This window comes from Entelurus aequoreus, linkage group LG09 (assembly GCF_033978785.1).
Source record: "Entelurus aequoreus isolate RoL-2023_Sb linkage group LG09, RoL_Eaeq_v1.1, whole genome shotgun sequence".
NCBI lineage: Eukaryota > Metazoa > Chordata > Actinopteri > Syngnathiformes > Syngnathidae > Entelurus > Entelurus aequoreus.
Window position 1 is genome coordinate 11,030,498 of NC_084739.1, and position 22,848 is coordinate 11,053,345.

At 37.1% G+C, this 22,848-nt stretch overlaps 1 protein-coding gene across 1 annotated transcript in view; it reads right to left on the minus strand.

Annotated features, from left to right (window-relative positions):
- Nucleotides 1-4,621: 4,621 nt before the first annotated feature.
- The window catches only part of LOC133657835 (paired box protein Pax-2-B-like), a 45,343-nt gene continuing 27,116 nt past the window's right edge, over nt 4,622-22,848 (minus strand). The window contains 2 exon segments of the mRNA XM_062059618.1: nt 4,622-4,685; nt 4,754-4,847. Coding sequence (XP_061915602.1) covers nt 4,622-4,685; nt 4,754-4,847 — 158 coding nt within the window.

A 22,848-nucleotide genomic window follows, 5' to 3' on the forward strand; every position in this document is an offset into this window, starting at 1 on the left:
CAGCCAGTACTGGAACGCAGAACGCGCTGGCTTATGAAGGCAGGAGTCTCATCAGCGTCAGGTGTGTTGATAGTAGAGTGTGCCATGGGGCGTCATTTACCCATCACTACTGAATAGCTACGTGGTTGCTTTGTTGGGTCTGCTCCTGTCTCTGGCCATGCTTCCTCCACCACAGCAGACAGTGTGTATGTTTTTTTTTAAATTGTTTTTTTTGTTGTTGTTTTACTTTTGTGGCTGTGTGTAGAAGTGACTGGTTGCATCAGCTCTGCTCTTTTAATGTATTTAATGTCCTTCGTTTTCTTTGATGTTTCCCTCTTACACATATGTTTATGAGTGCTATGGCTATGAGTTTTTTTTCCCTTGGCCACAGTCTGGATGCCCTCTCCAGGGGCTCAGGTTTAGACTGAATTTTTTACAGCGTTTACCTGTTTCTCACCTTTTCTGCAAGGGGCCTTCGGAAGTTGGCAGACCCGTTAGCGATCCTGTTCTGTCTCCCTGTAATGTTTGTCTGATCTTGAATGGGATTGTGCTGAAAATCCTAGATTCTCCTCAAGGATTAATAAAGTATTTCTAAATCTAAATCTAAAATCTAAATGTGACAGGGACTACACCATACTTGCCAACCCTCCCGTTTTTAGCGGGAGAATCCCGGTATTCAGCACCTCTCCCGACAACCTCCCGGCAGAGATTTTCTCCCGACAAACTCCCGGTATTCAGCCGGAGCTGGAGGCCACGCCCCCTCCAGCTCAATGCGGACCTGAGTGGGGACAGCCGTTCTCACGTCCGCTTTCCCAGCAGCTTGCCTGCCCAATGACGTCATAACATCTACAGCTTTTAGAGAGTAGAGTGCACAACAAGGAGAGAGAGTTCTTGGTTTCTTACGTGGGTTTATTGTTAGGCAGTTTCATTGACGTCCTCCAAGCGCGGTAACAACACACAACAACAGCAGTCACGTTTAGTCTACCGTAAAGCAGTTCGTCTGCCATAAACAGCAATGTTGTGACACTCTTAAACAGGACAATACTGCCACCTACTGGATAGCCTGCAGAACACTGAAATTCAAGTATGTCTTTTATTTATATGTATAATAAAATTAAAAAAAATTAAAAAATATATATATATAGCTAGAATTCACTGAAAGTCAAGTATTTCATACATATATATATATATATATATATATATATATATATATATATATATATATATATATATATATATATATATATATATATATATATATATATATATATATATATATATATATATATATATATATATATATATATGAAATACTTGATTTGGTGAATTCTAGCTGTAAATATACTCTCCTCTTAACCACGCCCTTAGCCACGCCCCAACCCCCCCCCCCCACCCCCCCCCCAAACACGACGCCCCCCCCACCTTCCGATATTGGAGGTCTCAAGGTTGGCAAGTATGGACTACACAGGTGCCATCCCGCCTCTGATACTACCAACGGTTGCTAAGAACCAAAACATGCTAAGTCGTCGTTATTGAGTGTAGAGATGTCCGATAATATCGGACTGCCGATATTATCGGTCGATTAATGCTTTAAAATGTAATATTGGAAATTATCGGTATCGGTTTCAAAATTATCGGTATCGGTTTCAAAAAGTTACATTTATGACTTTTTAAAACGCCGCTGTGTACACGGATGTAGGGAGAAGTACAGAGCGCCAATGAACCTTAAAGACCCAGTCACATAATATCTACAGCTTTTCATACACACAAGTGAATGCAAGGCATACTTGGTCAACAGCCATACAGGTCACACTGAGGGTAGCCGTATAAACAACTTTAACACTGTTACAAATATGCGCCACACTGTGAACCCACACCAAACAAGAATGACAAACACATTTCGGGAGAACATCAGAATCAGAATCAGAATCAGAAGAGTTTGTATTGCCATTGTTTGAGAACGGGTTCACAAACTAGGAATTTTACTCGGCGCAATCGTGCAACATAAAACACATATAACACAGAATAGAATAACATGAGCTGTAACTGAGCTATCAGATCTTGTTATTGTTCATGTATCTGATGGCCGAGGGGAAAAAACTGTTCAGGTGGCGGGAGGCGTGGGTCTGGATGGACCATAGTCTCCTGCCTGAGGGGAGAGGGGAGAATAGTTTGTGTCCAGGTTGAGAAGAGTCAGTTGTGATCCGACCCACACGCCTCCTGGTCCTGGAGGAGAACAGGTCCTGGAGGCGTGGGAGTTTGCAGCAGCATGTAACACAACATAAACACAACAGAACAAATACCCAGAACCCCTTGCAGCTACAATATACACCCCCCGCTACCCCCTACCCAAAACCCCGCTCCCCCAATCCCGCCCACCTCAACCTCCTCACGCTCTCTCAGGGAGAGCATGTCCCAAATTCCAAGCTGCTGTTTTGAGGCATGTTAAAAAAAAATGATGCACTTTGTGACTTCAATAATAAATATGGCAGTGCCATGTTGGCATTTTTTTCCATAACTTGAGTTATTTTGGAAAACCTTGTTACATTGTTTAATGCATCCAGCGGGGGCATCACAACAAAATTAGGCATAATAATGTGTTAATTCCACGACTGTATATATCGGTATCGGTTGATATCGGAATCGGTAATTAAAGGCCTACTGAAATGAATTTTTTTTTATTTAAACGGGGATAGCAGATCTATTCTATGTGTCATACTTGATCATTTCGCGATATTGCCATATTTTTGCTGAAAGGATTTAGTATAGAACAACGACGATAAAGATTGCAACTTTTGGTATCTGATAAAAAAAAGGCTTGCACCTACCGGAAGTAGCGTGACGTAGTCAGTTGAACATATACGCAAAGTTCCCTATTGTTTACAATGATGGCCGCATGAAGTGAGAGAGATTCGGACAGAGAAAGCGACAATTTCCCCATTAATTTGAGCGAGGATGGAAGATTTGTGGATGAGTAAAGTGCAAGTGAAGGACTAGTGGGGAGTTGAAGCTATTCAGATAGGGAAGATGCTGTGAGAGCCGGGGGTGACCTGATATTCAGCTGGGAATGACTACAACAGTAAATAAACACAAGACATATATATACTCTATTAGCCACAACACAACCAGGCTTATATTTAATATGCCACAAATTAATCCTGCATAATAACACCTGCGTGTTTGTTATGCTAGCTCCTAACTCCTCTGCTAGCTCCTAGCTCCATAGAACACGCCAATACAATTCAAACACCTGATCAACACACACAATCACTCAGCCCAAAAGACCGTTCACCTAACCCAAGGTTCATAAAGCTTATATATTTTTAAAAAGTTACGTACGTGACGCGCACGTACGGTACGGTACGTGTTATGCTAGCTCCTAGCTCCTCTGCTAGCTCCTAGCTCCATAGAACACGCCAATACAATTCAAACACCTGATCAACACACACAATCACTCAGCCCAAAAGACCGTTCACCTAACCCAAGGTTCATAAAGCTTATATATTTTAAAAAAGTTACGTACATACGCAAAAAAAAGTTGCGCACATACGGTCAAGCGATCAAATGTTTAGAAGCCAAAGCTGCATACTCACAGTAGCACGTCTGCGTCTTTGTCATCCAAATCAAAGTAATCCTGGTAAGAGTCTGTGTTGTCCCAGTTCTCTACAGGCGTCTGTGTATCGAAGTCAAAAGTCCTCCTGGTTAGAGTCTCTGTTATCCGAGTTCTTCCATCTTGACTGCATCTTTCGGGAATGTAAACAAAGAAGCGCCGGCTGTGTACTGTTGTGGCTGACTACGTTCGAAAAATACGTCCATTTCGCACCGACAACTTTCTTCTTTGCTTGCTCGGCTTCCTTCTCCATAATGCAATGAACATGATTGAAACAGATTCACGAACACAGATGTCCAGAATACTGTGGAATTATGAAATGAAAACAGAGCTTTTTCGTATTGGCTTCAATGTGGAAGGCATACCCGTGTTCCCCGGTCTACGTCACGCGCATACGTCATCCTCAGAGGCGTTTCGAACCGGAAGTTTAGCGGCAAATTTAAAATGTCACTTTATAAGTTAACCCGGCCGTATTGGCATGTGTTATAATGTTAAGATTTCATCATTGATATATAAACTATCAGACTGCGTGGTCGGTAGTAGTGGGTTTCAGTAGGCCTTTAAGAGTTGGACAATATCGGAATATTGAATATCGGCAAAAAAGCCATTATCGGACATCTCAAATTGAGTGGTTTGTACTAAACAGCAACACAGACAACGTCGGAAAAAGGCTGTCCTTTACGGGCAAGTTAAAGATCACAGGAGAGGAAAAAAACCAAAAACATTGCAAGTTTACCATGACTGATCTTTCTGGGCTCGCGCCGAAGTGAAAAGTTTAATGTGTCACACGTACAGATAGATGGACATCGGAATTAGCTGTTCTCCAAGGTCAACCGCTGATAGGATTGTTACTCTCGCGTGCCGACCGTGTCAACGCCGTCTGCACTCTCGCTTTTTCATCATATTCCCCGCATCAAGAAAGCGGCGAGAGAATGAAGCGAAGTGAGAGGGAGAGGGACAGCGGAGGGATGCAGGGAGAGACGAAGGAAAAAGAGCAGGGGGGGGATACAAATTGATCGTTTGGTGGCCAGATCAGTCATAGTCACACGGGCTGGATGGATGACTGTCTTTGGCGGCCAGTGCAGGTTTGGAGCGTCTGAAAACGAGAGAAATTGGTCGGGGGGAGGGGGCCCCTCGGGAGGGGAATCAATGTGTGAGGAGCACGTCGGGCTGTTGTTTTCACTGGCGGGATGTGGAGAACTTTGAGAGGTCTTGGATGTGACAGTCGAATTCTCCTCTGAGATGTTCCTGTTTGCATCTTTTCGTCAGTTTGGAACAAAAAAAACCTCACCCCCGCGCTCCCCAAAGTTGATTTGTGTTGCTATTATGAATATAAATGTGGTGCGGTTGCAGAGTTGACGCTTGAGAGGAAATAACCCTCCGTACCTCTAGGCGGCAGTCGTCTTCTGTTCAAGTTCAGTTTTTTGGCCAAAGTCCTGTACAGACAGGGCCGGCCCGTGGCATAGGCCGTATAGGCAAATGTTAAGGGCGCCGTCCATCAGGGGGCGCCACGCCAGTGCCACAAATGTTGGAGAAAAAAAAAAAAAAAAAAAAAAGTTGGTACTATTATTTCTAAATACAAAAAATAATCCCACGTTAATTAAAATGCAAAGTGAAGCCTATTTAATAAAAATATTATTTGTTACAACATTTACTTGGTCAACAGCCATTCAGGTCACACTGAGGGTAGCCGTATAAACAACTTTAACACTGTTACAAATATGTGCCACCCTGTGAACCCACACCAAACAAGAATGACAAACACATTTCGGGAGAACATCAGAATCAGAATCAGAATCAGAAGAGTTTTTATTGCCATTGTTTGAGAACGGGTTCACAAACTAGGAATTTTACTTGGCGCAATCGTGCTAAGGGCGCCATCCATCAGGGGGCGCCACGCCAGTGCCACAAATGTTGGAGAAAAAAAAAAAGTTGGTACTATTATTTCTAAATACAAAAAATAATCCCACGTTAATTAAAATGCAAAGTGAAGCCTATTTAATAAAAATATTATTTGTTACAACATTTACTTGGTCAACAGCCATTCAGGTCACACTGAGGGTATTATTTCTAAATACAAAAAATAATCCCACGTTAATTAAAATGCAAAGTGAAGCCTATTTAATAAAAATATTATTTGTTACAACATTTACTTGGTCAACAGCCATTCAGGTCACACTGAGGGTAGCCGTATAAACAACTTTAACACTGGCGCCACCCCATCCCCCCCCGCCCCCCCGCCCCCCCGCCCTCCCCCTCCCCCTCCCCCCGCACGGTGCGCCCCCGCCCTTCCCGTATCATGACTCTTTTTGGACGTCACCACATCAAAAAATCAACACAAGATGTCAAAACGGCCAAAACTGTCAGGTGCCCAGGGAAGAAAAAAGAGAAAAGAAGAGGAGAAACGAGAAAAAGACAGAGGTAGCAGGTAGGTAACGTTAGCCTACATGAAATTATTTGTCTGTTACAGAATGTGATAGTAACCTTGCTTTTTAGCATTAAGCTAATGTTACATGATTCGGCAATTGCTAATCAATAAATAGCTAGTTCTGTTTTAACGTCATTTTTAATATTGTGGAGGGGGCTAAATTGTTATGGAAAATAATAATGTAACGTTAGGTAATTACAGTACTCCCACCTTACATTCCTCAGGGACATTTGTTTTAGATCTTTTAAGCAGGTGTTTTTTGTTTACATTGTTATTGCCTTCTGGTTAGCTAATGTTTGCCCTGCAGGTAATAGTCACTTTTCCACCCCTTTATATATTAGGTATAGTTGTAAGCCTAGTTGTTAAAGTGCACATCATTAATGTCAATTAAGCAATATCACATGAGAGGGAATGCTGTTTTTTGATTTGAGCACTGCTGTGATTCGGTTAAAGATAATCATAACATAACATTCTCATATAATATGTTAATTTGCTTTCTTTAAGTAAAAAAAAAGGTCAAAGACAAAGCTATTCGGTTTCTTGTGAGTATATACACTTCACTGCCGATGTGGGGGGGGCGCCACATAAAATCTTGCCTAGGGCGCCAGTTTGGTTAGGGCCAGGCCTGTGTACAGACATAAGAAGCAAATTGAAACCAAACAAAAGGGCACGCAGTATTAAAGTTAAAGGACCAATGATTGTCACACACACACTAGGTGTGGCGAAATTATTCTCTGCATTTGACCCATCACCCTTGATCACCCCCCTGGGAGGTGAGGGGAGCAGTGGGCAGCAGCGATGACCGCGCCCGGGAATCATTTTTGGTGATTTAACCCCCAATTCCAACCCTTGATGCTGAGTGCCAAGCAGGGAGGTAATGGGTCCCATTTTTATAGTCTTTGGTATGACTCGACCGGGGTTTGAACTCACAACCTACCGATCTCAGGGCGGACACTCTAACCACTAGGCCACTGAGTAGGTTGGTATTACATTTACATCGTAACACAGAAGGATGAATACCATCTACGCTCCGTAATATCATCAAAGGGTTCAGAGAATCTGGAGAAATCACTGCACGTAAGCAGCTAAGCCCGTGACCTTCGATCCCTCAGGCTGTACTGCATCAACAAGCGACATCAGTGTGTAAAGGATATCACCACATGGGCTCAGGAACACTTCAGAAACCCACTGTCAGTAACTACAGTTGGTCGCTACATCTCTAAGTGCAAGTTAAAACTCTCCTATGCAAGGCGAAAACCGTTTATCAACAACACCCAGAAACGCCGTCGGCATCGCTGGGCTGGAGCTCATCTAAGATGGACTCATACAAAGTGGAAAAGTGTTTTGTGGTCTGACAAGTCCACATTTCAAATTGTTTTTGGAAACTGTGGACGTCGTGTCCTCCGGACCAAAGAGAAAAAGAACCATCCGGATTGTTATAGGCACAAAGTGTAAAAGCCAGCATCTGTGATGGTATGGGGGTGTATTAGTGCCCAAGACATGGGTAACTTACACATCTGTGAAGGCACCATTAATGCTGAAAGGTACATACAGGTTTTGGAGCAACATATGTTGCCATCCAAGCAACGTTACCATGGACGCCCCTGCTTATTTCAGCAAGACAATGCCAAGCCACGTGTTACATCAACGTGGCTTCATAGTAAAAGAGTGCGGGTACTAGACTGGCCTGCCTGTAGTCCAGACCTTTCTCCCGTTGAAAATGTGTGGCGCATTATGAAGGCTTAAATACCACAACGGAGACCCCCGGACTGTTGAACAACTTAAGCTGTACATCAAGCAAGAATGGGAAATAATTCCACCTGAGAAGCTTCAAAAATGTGTCTCCTCAGTTCCCAAACGTTTACTGAGTGTTGTTAAAAGGAAAGGCCATGTAACACAGTGGTGAACATGCCCTTTCCCAACTACTTTGGCACGGGTTGCAGCCATGAAATTATAAGTTAATTATTATTTGCAAAAAAAAAAAATAAAGTTTATGAGTTTGAACATCAAATATTTTGTCCTTGTAGTGCATTCAACTGAATATGGCTTGAAAAGGATTTGCAAGTCATTGTATTCCGTTTATATTTACATCTAACACAATTTCCCAACTCATATGGAAACGGGGTTTGTACAAAGCCCCTGGTGTCTGTTGCCGTCATCTCCCTCTGTTAAACCATAACAATCAGGAGATCATTCAAAAGTCACCTTTTCATATTATAACAGTCACCTTGTGTTGTTTTTAGAAAATCTTGCAGCTCTAAATAAATTCCCAGCCTTTGATGCAACCACTTGTACCAACAATCCAATCCATCTCAATCAATCCGGCCGCCACCTCACTCTCGACGTGTTTTATTAAGCGCCGATTGTCTATTTTCGGGGCGGAATCACAAATCAGACCTCACGCCAGCTAATGGGGCTCGCTCAAATTGTCACACGGGTTCGATTATGACTTTCCTGCCTCTTTGAACGATGATGCAAGCGCGCTCCGCTAATGACTCATATGACAACTCCCGGGGTTTCTCCTAACTATCCCGGCAAATGTCAGCAGTCTAGCCCTCATTCCTTTTGATGACCTATTAAATATTACGAGGACCCCCTCCTGTGTTCACTGTAGTCTCGCTCATATCAAGATGGTGTTTAATGCCCATGAGACAAACAACAGGCAGATTAAAGCCATTACACTCTGCTGCACTCCCACATTCACCCTCCACAAAGTGGAGTTGGGATGACTTGTTTAATAGCTTTGCGGCGTAAAAAAAAAAAAAAAAAAAAGCAGTTTCCCGGGCGTAAAAAAAAGCGCCCGACTCTGTCTCGCATGTCACTTTAGTGACGCAGACGGATCCTGCAGTCGAGCAATAGATGTCAAATAAAGGAACACCTCTCGGAGACAAATTGTGCTCTCAATGAAATGGCAGACATTCTACGAGATGGTCATTTAATGGCATGAATCAACCTAGGGAGCTAATCACAGTAAAAAAAAATAAATAAAATAAATAATAACTCCTCATTTCCAAGAATAATGGGATGGAGATGGTAAATGATCTTTTTTAAATCCCCTTCTCCGGCGATGACGGCGCTCCTCAAGGAAAATATTCATAAAACGTAATTGAAGTCATCACCGGGGAGGGTTATTAAAATGTTTGAATGCTTCTCGTTTAGCACGCTGTAAATTTAAATTCAAGTCTGTGGTGTTCAGACGGGTTTTTTTCTTCTTAAGGCACAGGAAGAAAGACAGGATGTGCATCTTTTTTTTTTTTTTTTCAAATTTTACTCCAGGAATGGCTGAAAAAAGACAGAACTCGGAATCAAAGGCTTTAAGGCAGGGGTCACCAACACGGTGCCCGCGGGCACCAGGTAGCCCGTAAGGACCAGATGAGTAGCCCGCTGGCCTGTTCTAAAAAATAGCTCAAATAGCAGCACTTACCAGTGAGCTGCCTCTATTTTTAAAATTGTATTTATTTACTAGCAAGCCGGTCTCACTTTGCCCGACATTTTTAATTCTAAGAGAGACAAAACTCAAATAGAATTTGAAAATCCAAGAAAATATTTTAAAGACTTGGCCTTCACTTGTTTAAATAAATTCATTAATTTTTTTTTATTTTGCTTTGTATAACTTCCAGAAAGACCATTTTAGAGAAAAAAATACAACCTTAGGATTTTTAAACACATATACCTTTTTACCTTTTAAATTCCTTCCTCTTCTTTCCTGACAATTTAAATCAATGTTCAAGTAATTTCATTTTTTTTATTGTAAAGATTAATTAATACATTTTCATTTACTTCTTCATTTTGGCTTCTGTTTTTTCCACGAAGAATATTTGTGAAATATTTCTTCAAACTTATTATGATTAAAATTCAAAAATATTATTCTGGCAAATCTAGAAAATCTGTAGAATCAAATTCAAATCTTATTTCAAAGTCTTTTTAATTTCTTTTAACATTTTTGTTCTGGGAAATCTAGAAGAAATAATGATTTGTCTTTGTTATAAATATAGCTTGGTCCAATTTGTTATATATTCTAACAAAGTGCAGATTGGATTTTAACCTATTTAAAACATGTCATCAAAATTGTAAAATTAATCTTAATCAGGAAAAATTACCAATGATGTTCCATAAATTGTTTTATTTTTTTTCAAAAAGATTCGAATTAGCTAGTTTTTCTCTTCTTTTTTTCGGTTGAATTTTGAATTTTAAAGAGTTGAAATTGAAGATAAACTATGTTTCAAAATGTAATTGTCATTTTTTTCGTGTTTTCTCCTCTTTTTAAACACTTCAATTAAGTGTAAATATCATTAATTATTAATAATAACATAGAGTTAAAGGTAAAGTGAGCAAATTGGCTATTTCTGGCAATTTATTTAAGTGTGTATCAAACTGGTAGCCCTTCGCATTAATCAGTACCCAAGAAGTAGCTCTTGGTTTCAAAAAGGTTGGTGACCCCTGCTTTTCTATGTGTCATACTTGATCATTTTGCGATATTGCCGTATTTTTGCTGAAAGGATTTAGTAGAGAACAACGACGATAAAGTTCGCAACTTTTGGTCGCTGATAAAAAAAAGCCTTGCCTGTACCGGAAGTAGCGTGACGTCACAGGAGCTAGTATTCCTCACATTTCCCTATTGTTTACAATGGAGCGAGAGAGATTCGGACCGAGAAAGCGACGATTACCCCATTAATTTGAGCGAGGATGAAAGATTCGTGGATGAGGAAAGTGAGACTGAAGGACTAGAGAGGCAGTGCAGGACGTATCTTTTTTCGCTCTGACCGTAACTTAGGTACAAGGGTTCATTGGATTCCACACTTTCTCTTTTTTCTATTGTGGATCACGGATTTGTATTTTAAACCACCTGGGATACTATATCCTCTTGAAAATGAGAGTCGAGAACGCGAAATGGACATTCACAGTGACTTTTATCTCCACGACAATACATAGGCGAAGCTCTTTAGCTACTGAGCTAACGTGATAGCATCGGGCTCCAATGCAGATAGAAACAAAATGAATAAACCCCTGACTGGAAGGATAGAGAGAAGATCAACAATACTATTAAACCATGGACATGTAAATACACAGTTTTTTAATTTTTAATTTTATTTTTTTAATACACTGTAGCATTTTGAGGTTGTTTACTCAATGTAAAGTGTTTTATGCAAATAAAATCTATAAAGTATACATACAGCAGGGGTGTCCAAAGTGCAGCCCGGGGGCCATTTGCGGCCCGCAGGTCATTTTTTTAACGGCCCCACGGCACATTTTAAAAATACGATTGAAAAAAATAAAAAAAACATTAAAAGTGGTATTTAAAGAGCAAACAGGTGAAATGTAGCAAGAAAATGTAGCAATGTTTACTCTAATAACACAAAGCTGCCATGTAGGCTGTTTCTTTCTTTAAAAAATAATAATGAATCAAAATCAATGTCATTATGAATTATTGACCTATTCAAGGCTCCAATTACGTCACATTAAATATTTTGAGATATTTTTTGGGGAAAATATTGCATATTTTGTGTTTATCATGTAAAAAAATTAGCTGTTTTTTTTTTTAAGAAGTGCCTAAAACGAACAAACAAAAAACATAAACAACAATAAAAATTATAATTGACAGATAGATCTGAAGTTGATCTCGAGATTATTGTGTTAAAAGTAAACAGTAAAAAAAAAAAATATATATATAATTTATTTTTAAACACTTTAATGAGTAGGACCCTTTTGGATCCCCAATAATGTTAGTGTGATTAGTTTTTAAGTGTCATTGCTCAAAAAATAATAATTAATTAAAATCAATGGTGTTATGAGTTATTGACCTTTTTAAGGCTCCAATTATTATATAATCTCAAATATCCCACTATTTTGTGTTTTTTTCATTTAAAAAAAAGGGTTTTCTTTAACAAAAAGAGCATACAATTTAAATCTTTAAAACATGTTATATTGACAGATAGACCTAATGTTGATCTAGAGATTTAAAAACTTGAATAATAACACAAATAATAATACTGAATAATGACACATTTTAATGTAATGTTGTAACAAATAATATTTCTATTAAATAGGCTTTACTTTGCATTTTAATTAACGTGGGATTATTTTATGTATTTAGAAATAATAGTACCAACTTTTTTTTTTTTCCTCCAACATTTGTGGCTCTGGCGTGGCGCCCCCTGATGGACGGCGCCCTTAGCATTTGCCTATACGGCCTATGCCCCGGGCCAGCCCTGATGTGCCTCACAATACGAAGGTCCTGAGTAGTCCTGAGTTCAATCCCAGATTTTATGACCTATATTGAGTAAAACATGCTTGAAACTAGAATATCAAGTGATGCAAAGCTGTGTCATCAACACTCACAAGTATAAAACCACATTTTTAAAGTAATAATTTCTTATTTCAAGCATGAAAAAAAAAAATCATGATGCCGTGCGCATATCATTATGTCAAGATAATGGCACTAGCATTTATTTAATTTAAGAATATTTATCAACATATTGAGCAAAAAGGTCTCTTTTTTTTCTATTAAGAAAAGTGCACTTGTTATAAGTGAGAATAAACTTATTTTTAAGGTATTTTTGGGTTCATAGAGGTTAGCTAATTTTACTTGTTTTGGAAAGTCTTGAAAAGTCAAATTTTCTTGTTCTATTGGCAGATAATTTTGCTTAGTTCAAATTAAATACCTCAAATTTTTGTATTTTTTTTTTTTTGTTTTGCTTATGAACACTGACTTTTTTCAGTGCAAGCCTTCTCGACCGACATCAGTGTGTGACCTCACCAGAGCGCTTTTGGAAGAATGGTGGGCAATTCCTATAAACACACTCCGCAACCTTGTGGACAGCCTTCCCAGAAAAGTTGAAGCTGTAATAGCTGCAAAAGGTGGACCCACATCATATTGAACCCTATGGGAGGATTAACTTGACTGGCCTGCACAGAGTCCTGACCTGAACCCGATAGAACACCTTTGGGATGAATTAGAACGGAGACTGCGAGCCAGGCCTTCTCGACCAACATCAGTGCGTGACCTCACCAATGCGCTTTTGGTAGAATGGGGGAAAAGTCCTATAAACGCACTCCGCAACCTTGTGGACAGCCTTCCCAGAAGAGTTGAAGCTGTAAGCTGTCTTCTTCATAGACAATTTAGAGTGAAAAGCAAATTTTATTTTCACTCGCATACAAAAATTTTGAACTTGGATTGTTTCCCTGGCGTCGAGAGTCCCCCGAAGGACAGTGCAGCGAAGACACAACAAACTCCCTTCTTGTCTCTCACGGACACACACCTGTTGTTGTTGACGTTGGACTAGCGACTGCACAAACATCAAGGCCGCGGAAAAGAGACACACTACGGGCTTACACACACACATGCAACCACAAAAATATACGCCACACATACACACCCCACCCCCCTTACCCAACGCCCTCGACGCAAATCCCATAGGGGTGATGAATGGATGGTCAGCGCCTGAGAGCTGCGGCCGACCATCATGACCCCGCACTCCCTTCCCTCTGTTGCTAGATATCTGGAGATGTACGTTGTAATATGTATATGTGCTTTGCTATGGAGGTTTTTTCCCACTCCAGACTGGGCCCCTTTAGGATCCCAGTCTAGATTGTATTATTTTACTCATCCTTCCCCAGCGTTTTACCATTTTCCCATCTTTTACGGGGTGCCTTGTGGTGACCCATCAGCGTTCCTGTTCTGTAACCCTGTACACTGTTTGTTTGTCTAATCTTGAACGGGTTTGTGCTGAAAACAAAGTTTCGTTGTACTTGTGCAATGACAATAAAGACCTACCTATCTATCTATCTATCTATCTATCTATCTATCTATCTATCTATCTATCTATCTATCTATCTATCTATCTATCTATCTATCTATCTATCTATCTATCTATCTATCTATCTATCTATCTATCTATCTATCTATCTATCTATCTATCTATCTATCTATCTATCTATCTATCTATCTATCTATCTATCTATCTATCTATCTATCTATCTATCTATCTATCTATCCATCTATCTATCTATCTATCTACACTACCGTTCAAAAGTTTGGGGTAACCCAAACAATTTTGTGGAATAGCCTTCATTTCTAAGAACAAGAATAGACTGTCGAGTTTCAGATGAAAGTTCTCTTTTTCTGGCCATTTTGAGCGTTTAATTGACCCCACAAATGTGATGCTCCAGAAACTCAATCTGCTCAAAGGAAGGTCCGTTTTTTTTAGCTTCTGTAACGAGCTAAACTGTTTTCAGATGTGTGAACATGATTGCACAAGGGTTTTCTAATCATCAATTAGCCTTCTGAGCCAATGAGCAAACACATTGTACCATTAGAACACTGGAGTGATAGTTGCTGGAAATGGGCCTCTATACACCTATGTAGATATTGCACCAAAAACCAGACATTTGCAGCTAGAATAGTCATTTACCACATTAGCAATGTATAGAGTGTATTTCTTTAAAGTTAAGACTAGTTTAAAGTGCTTTTCTTTTAAAAATAAGGACATTTCAGTGTGACCCCAAACTTTTGAACGGTAGTGTATCTATCTATCTATCTATCTATCTATCTATCTATCTATCTATCTATCTATCTATCTATCTATCTATCTATCTATCTATCTATCTATCTATCTATCTATCTATCTATCTATCTATCTATCTATCTATCTATCCATCTACACTACCGTTCAAAAGTTTGGGGTAACCCAAACAATTTTGTGGAATAGCCTTCATTTCTAAGAACAAGAATAGACTGTCGAGTTTCAGATGAAAGTTCTCTTTTTCTGGCCATTTTGAGCGTTTAATTGACCCCACAAATGTGATGCTCCAGAAACTCAATCTGCTCAAAGGAAGGTCAGTTTTTTTAGCTTCTGTAACGAGCTAAACTGTTTTCAGATGTGTGAACATGATTGCACAAGGGTTTTCTAATCATCAATTAGCCTTCTGAGCCAATGAGCAAACACATTGTACCATTAGAACAGTGGAGTGATAGTTGCTGGAAATGGGCCTCTATACATCTATGTAGATATTGCACCAAAAACCAGACATTTGCAGCTAGAATAGTCATTTACCACATTAGCAATGTATAGAGTGTATTTCTTTAAAGTTAAGACTAGTTTAAAGTGCTTTTCTTTTAAAAATAAGGACATTTCAATGTGACCCCAAACTTTTGAACGGTAGTGTATCTATCTATCTATCTATCTATCTATCTATCTATCTAATAGCTGCAAAAGGTGGACCCGCATCATATTGAACCCTATGGGTTAGGAATGGCATGGCACTTCAAGTTCATATGTGAGTCAAGGCAGGTGGCCAAGTACTTTTGGCAATATAGTGCATATATAGGATATAGACGAAGCAATAACATATTCATCCATGCTCTGTTATTTTCTGGCCCTCCATCTTTCAAAACGAGGTTCCACACAAATCTCCGGGGGGTCGAGGCAAAGTGCAAGTGAAGGTGGGACACCTATCTTTAGCCTGCTATCCGTGAGATATATGGAGTCTCAGCTCTATAGATGGGGGCGACGGCGGGGGGTACGGTTCCTCAAGGTCAGGGGGCAAATTTATTTATCTCCCTGAAAGTTACAATGAAATTTTACTGAGTACTTTGCTCCGACGACCAGGTGAGATCAGCAGCCGTAAATTTGCCTTTTGCCCGTTTGGTTGCGAGCGTTTATTATCACAGCGCCTTCAAGGACACGGCGGCGCGGTATTTGCACGATCTGTTCGGAGCCGTGATATCCATTTTCATTGTGCCATATAACGCAAATGAGGAAATTAAGAATAAAACCGCTGGCCGCAGACAAGGTCTTAGCCTTTCTCCGGTCCTGGCAGTCTAATGGCGTAGATACTGTAAATGTCACATGATATTTGTGGCGCCCTTGTCCCGCTTTTACAGCGGCGGTTACAGTGTTGATGTTGTTTTGCCTATGCAAAGTAACATGCTTTTGGAAAACAAAGGAGCAGTGTAGGGCTATAGAATCACAATAGGGTATTACTTTCTGGTTTTAATACCCAGGATAACAATGTATTGGATGGAAATCCACTCAAGTATGTTCACCTATCTATACGTGTATGGGGAAAAAGAGACAGGGAGGCGTCTCCGAACTGTTTGTACAACATATTTCACCAAATGCTCGACATCATACAAGTCGTAAATGACAATAGAGGCACTGGTGCTACTCAAAGATCCTCTATATCCTGTTTTTTAAGGTCCTGTCGGAGTGCTGTTTTTAGGGAGCCACTGCAAAAAGGCTAAACAGAGATCCTCTGTATGACAGGAGCGCTCTGCTGTTTTTTTTTTCAAATAAGGACTGTACTTAATCTTACACTATTCAAAGATCCTCTAAATCAGTGGTCCCCAACCACCGCCGCGGACCGATTGGTACCGGGCCGCACAAGAAAGAAATAAATAAATAAATAAATAAAATAAAATATAAAATAAATTAAAAAAAAAAAAAAAACTTTATTTATTTTATTTTATTTTTTATTGAATCAACATAAAAAACACAATACATACATTATATATCAATATAGATCAATGCAGTCTGCAGGGATACAGTCCGTAAGCACACATGATTGTATTTCTTTATGACAAAAAATAAATAAATAACATACTTAGCTCTGTAGTAAAAACAATAGTGAAAGATCCTCAATATGAAAGAATTGCGCCGTAGTTTTTGTAATCTACAGCAAAAAATGCTCTTATATGAGGTTTGCGGGTTTGATATTTTTAAAGACCGAAAATACACATCCCCAAATGGTATAGTCAAGATTTAGGTAATAAAGTCATAAAGTCATACTTGCCAACCTTGAGACCTCTGATTCCGGGAGGTGGGGGGTGGGGTGGGGCGTGGTTGGGGGTGGGGAGTGGCGGGGGGCGTGTTTGGGGACATGCTTAAGAGGGGGAGGAGTATATTTACAGCTAAAATTCACCAACTCGAGTATTTCATATATATTTCATATACTGTATATATATATATATATATATATATATATATATATATATATATATTATATATATATATATATATATATATATTTACGTATATATATATATATATATATATATATATATATATATATATATATATATATATATATATATATATATATATATATATATATATATATATATATATTATATATATATATATATATATATATATATATATATACGAATATATATATATATATATGTATGACATACTTGACTTTCAGTGAATTCTAGCTATATATATATATATATATATATATATATATATATATATATATATATATATATATATATATATATATATATATATATATATATATATATATATATATATAAAGATATATAGCTAGAATTCACTGAAAGTGAAAATAGTACTGCCATCTACTGGATAGCCTCCGGGACACTGAAATTCAAGTATTTATTTTATTTATATGTATAATAAAAAATATATATACTGAAATTCAAGTATTTATTTTATTTATATGTATAATAAAATACATATATATATATATATATATATTATATATATATATATATTTATATATATATAATATATATATATATATATATATATATATATATATATATATATATATATATATATATATATATATATATATATATATATATATATATATTATTATACATATAAATAAAATAAATACTTGAATTTCAGTGTATATTTATATATATATATATATATATATATATATATAATTATATATATATATATATATATATATATATATATTTATTTTTATTTATTTATTTTTTTATTATTATTATACATATAAATAAAATAAATACTTGAATTTCAGTGTATCGGAGGCTATCCAGTAGATGGCAGTATTTTCCTGTTTAAGAGTGTCACAACATTGCTGTTTACGGCAGACGAACTGCTTTACGGTAGACGAAAACGTGACTGCTGTTGTTGTGTGTTGTTACCGCGCTGGGAGGACGTTAATGAAACTGCCTAACAATAAACCCACATAAGAAACCAAGAACTCGCCCTCGATCATTCTACAGTTATAACGTGATTGGGCAGGCACGCTGTTTATATCGTGGGAAAGCGGACGTGAAAACAGACTGTCGCCTGAATTCCGGGAGTTTATCGGGAGAAAATTTCTTTCGGGAGGTTTATCGGGAGAGGTGCTGAATTTTGGGAGTCTCCCGGTAAAACCGGGAGGGTTGGCAAGTATGCATATAGTACAAAAGAAACACTTGTGCTAGGTAAATACCGTTTATATTAGAGCCAGGCCTTCTCGACCAACTTCAGTGTGTGACCTCACAAATGCGTTTTTGGAAGAATGGTGGAAAAATTCCTATAAACACACTCCGCAACCTTGTGGACAGCCTTCCCGGAAGAGCTGTAATAGCTGCAAAAAGTGGACCGACATCATATTGAACCCTATGGGTTAGGAATGGGATGGCACTTCCAATTTCATATGTGAGTAAAGGCAGGTGGCCAAATACTTTTGGCAATATATAATCTGCTTTTTTTTTGTCTTTTTTTTTTTCTTTCTGTTTTTAGCAGGATTTAACATTCAACGTTGTCTTATTACATAGTTTTTTTGTTTTCAGAGTGCCCCAAATCTCCCTTCAAAACCCTCTAATGTGGGCCAATAAAACCTGGGCACAAGTCACACAGTACTGTCTTTATATTAGACATGAATGTATCAATACAGTAACGATGCAATGCACCCATTTCTAGATTTTTGTGATATTTTCTTTATCTAGCCGCATTTCGCTCATGCCCTTTAATAAATAATGCAGACAATAATGCTCTCCCTGCTTGTGTTTAGTTCCTGGCATTCATCATCACCCCCCAAAAAGCTCCCGACTGCTCACTTTCCCCTCAGCACACAACAAACATTTGAACTAATGCTCTTTATTGATTGGCCATTTAAACGCCTCTTGTAGCCTAGGGAGTATGGTAATGCGGTGAGGCCCCTCACCCTTTTTCTCAGCGCTCCCCAGGGCCCTGGTGTGTATTCCTCAGTGAGCCATCGAAAGGAGTTCATTAATGGTCAATTACTAATATCTAATGAGGCTCATTGTGTCACGTATAAGCGGGCAGCTGTCTGAAAAAACACGTGCTGTCGCGGCAGCCGGGGTCAAAAGCTTGCAGGGACACACCAAGGAACAAGCATGCAATTATTGAAATGTGCGTCCCGTGGATTTGATGTGGATTATGTGGAGAAGAATACTGCGGGGAGTTTTAGCTGAAGCGGTTCTGCATGGCGTAAATCGTCTCGTACGGGGGTCAGCAACCCGAGTGGCTCCCTGGAGCATTTTTTTTTAAAAAGGACTGACGATGGAAAAAGATGGGGAAAGTAATAATAATAATAATAATAATAGATTTTATTTGTTAAAAAAAAACACTTTACATTGAGTAAACAACCTCAAAGTACTACAGCATAACTTGCCAACCTTGAGACCTCCAATATCGGGAGGTGGGGGGTAGGGGGTGGGTGGGGGTGGGGGCGTGGTTGGGGGGCGTGGTTATTTACAGCTAGAATTCACCAACTCGAGTATTTCATATATATTTCATATATATATATATATATATATATATATATATATATATATATATATATATATATATGTATGACATACTTGACTTTCAGTGAATTCTATATATATATATATATATTATATATATATATATATTATATATATATATATATATATATATGTATATAAATAACCACGGGGGGCGTGGTTATTTACAGCTAGAATTCACCAACTCGAGTATTTCATATATATATATATATATATATATATATATATATATATATATATATTATATATATATATATATTATATATATATATATATATATATATATATATATATATATATATATATATATATATATATATATATATATTTATATATATATATATATATATATATAATATATATATATATATATATATATATATATATGTATGACATACTGTGACTTTTAGTGAATTCTAGCTATATATATATATATTATATATATATATTTATATATATATTTATATATATATATATATATATATATATATATAATATATATATATATATATATATATATATATATATATATATATATATATATATATATATATGTATGAAATACTTGACTTTCAGTGAATTCTAGCTATATATAATATATATAATATATATATATATATATATATATATATATATATATGTATGACATACTTGACTTTTAGTGAATTCTAGCTATATATATATATATATATATATATATATATATATATATATATAAATAACCACGGGGGGCGTGGTTATTTACAGCTAAAATTCACCAACTCGAGTATTTCATATATATTTCATATGTATATATATATATATATATATATATATATATATATATATATATATATATATATATATATATATGACATACTTGACTTTCAGTGAATTCTAGCTATATATATATATATAATATATATATATATATATATATATTATATATATATATATATATATATCATATATATATATATATAAAATACTTGACTTTCAGTGAATTCTAGCTATAATCTATATATATATATATATATATATATATATATATATATATATATATATATATATATATATATATATATATATATATATATATATATTTTTTTTTTATTTACATAGAAGAAAAAATAAATACTTGAATTTCAGTGTTCCGTTGGCTATCCATTAGATGGCAGTATTGTCCTGTTTAACTTATCCGTTCATTGGGCAGGCAAGCTGTTTATATTGTGGGAAAGCGGAAGTGAGAACAGGCTGTCCCCACTCAGTCTCAGGTCCGCATTGAGTTGGAGGGGGCGTGGCCTCCAGCTCCGGCTGAATACCGGGAGTTTGTCGGGAGAAAATCTCTGCCGGGAGGTTGTCGGGGGAGGCGCTGAATACCGGGATTCTCCCGCTAAAAAACGGGAGGGTTGGCAAGTATGTACTACAGTGTATTAAAAACAATTAAATAAAAAGATAATAAAAAATAGCCCTGCGATGAGGGTGGCGACTTGTCCAGGGTGTACCCCGCCTTCCCCCCGATTGTAGCTGAGATAGGCTCCAGCGCCCCCCGCGACCCCGAAGGGAATAAGCTGTAGAAAATGGATGGATGGATAATAAAAAATAAATACAAATAAAAACTAGAACAGACAAATAGCTAAAACTAGTATGCATATATCTAAAAAAAAAAGGCTTTTTTAAAAAGAAGGGTTTTTAAGCCTTTTTTAAAAGTATCCACAGTCTGTGGTACCCTCAGGTGGTCAGGGAGAGCGTTCCACAGACTATTAGGCTATTGTAGCTAATATAGACATTTACGTCATGTGTTGACATATATATATACAGTATATATATATATATATATATTAATTTTTTGCGGCTCCAGACATATTTGCTTTTTATATTTTTGGTCCAATATGGCTCTTTCAACGTTTTTGGTTGCCGACCCCTGGTTATGTATAAGATTTTTGGCCTGTTTATGCAGCTCCCCCCCTCCTCCACCTGACTGAGGTGACTCATCCTTTGACTGCCAGGTTGATATTTGTGGATAATACAATGAATAAATCAGACAATGGGGTTGAGTATTTCATTTGTTATCCATATCCCTTATGGGAAAATGATTCGGAAATGTAAAAACAGCAATTTCCCTGCTGGGAAAGTGCCCGAGCGCAGGGCTTGGTTTCATATTCTGAAGACAAAGTGCATCTTTACCGGCCAATCCTCTGTGGTATAAATCTAACAGGCAGCTTGTACATTACCTCCACTTCTGCATTTATTTTCCCTCCTTTGCACATTCCACGTTTTTACCCCAGCTGTCTGTCATCCAGGCCTCTTTCTCTCCTCTCTCATCCCTCCCGTGCCCCCGCCTCACCCTCTGGAGGGCAATAGCCAGTGATAGATCCCCGAGGTACCTCAGAAAATGACCTTAATGAAATGGTGACTGTGAGGCGATAACTGTCGTGCATTGTTGCCAATCAGCTTCTTTGTGTGTGCATCAACTTTGCCCGAACAGGCCCAGAAACATGTACATTGTTCAATAGCAGGGGTATGTATATATATATATATATATATATATATATATATATATATATATATATATATATATATATATATATATATATATATATATATATATATATATATATATAATCAGGGGTCACCAACCTTTTTGAAACCAAGAGTTACTTCTTGTGTACTGATTAATGCGAAGGGCTACCAGTTTGATACACACTTAAATAAATTGCCAGAAATAGCCAATTTGCTCAATTTACCTTTAACTCTATGTTATTATTAATAATTAATGATATTTACACTTAATTGAACAGTTTAAAAAGAGGAGAAAACACGAAAAAAATGACAATTTAAATTTTGAATCATAGTTTATGTTCAATTTCGACTCTTTATAATTCAAAATTCAACCGAAAAAAAGAAAAGAAAAACTAGCTAATTCGAATCTTTTTTGAAAAAATTAAAAAAATAATTTATGGAACATCATTAGTAATTTTTCCTGATTAAGATTAATTTTAGAATTCTGATGACATGTTTTAAATAGGTTAAAATCCAATCTGCACTTTGTTAGAATATATAACAAATTGGACCAAGCTATATTTCTAACAAAGACAAATCATTATTTCTTCTAGATTTTCCAGAACAAAAATTTTAAAATGAATTCAAAAGACTTTGAAATAAGATTTAAATTTGATTCTACAGATTTCTAGATTTGCCAGAATAATTTTTTTGAATTTTAATCATAATAAGTTTGAAGAAATATTTCACAAATATTCTTCGTCGAAAAAACAGAAGCTAAAATGAATGATTAAATTAAAATGTATT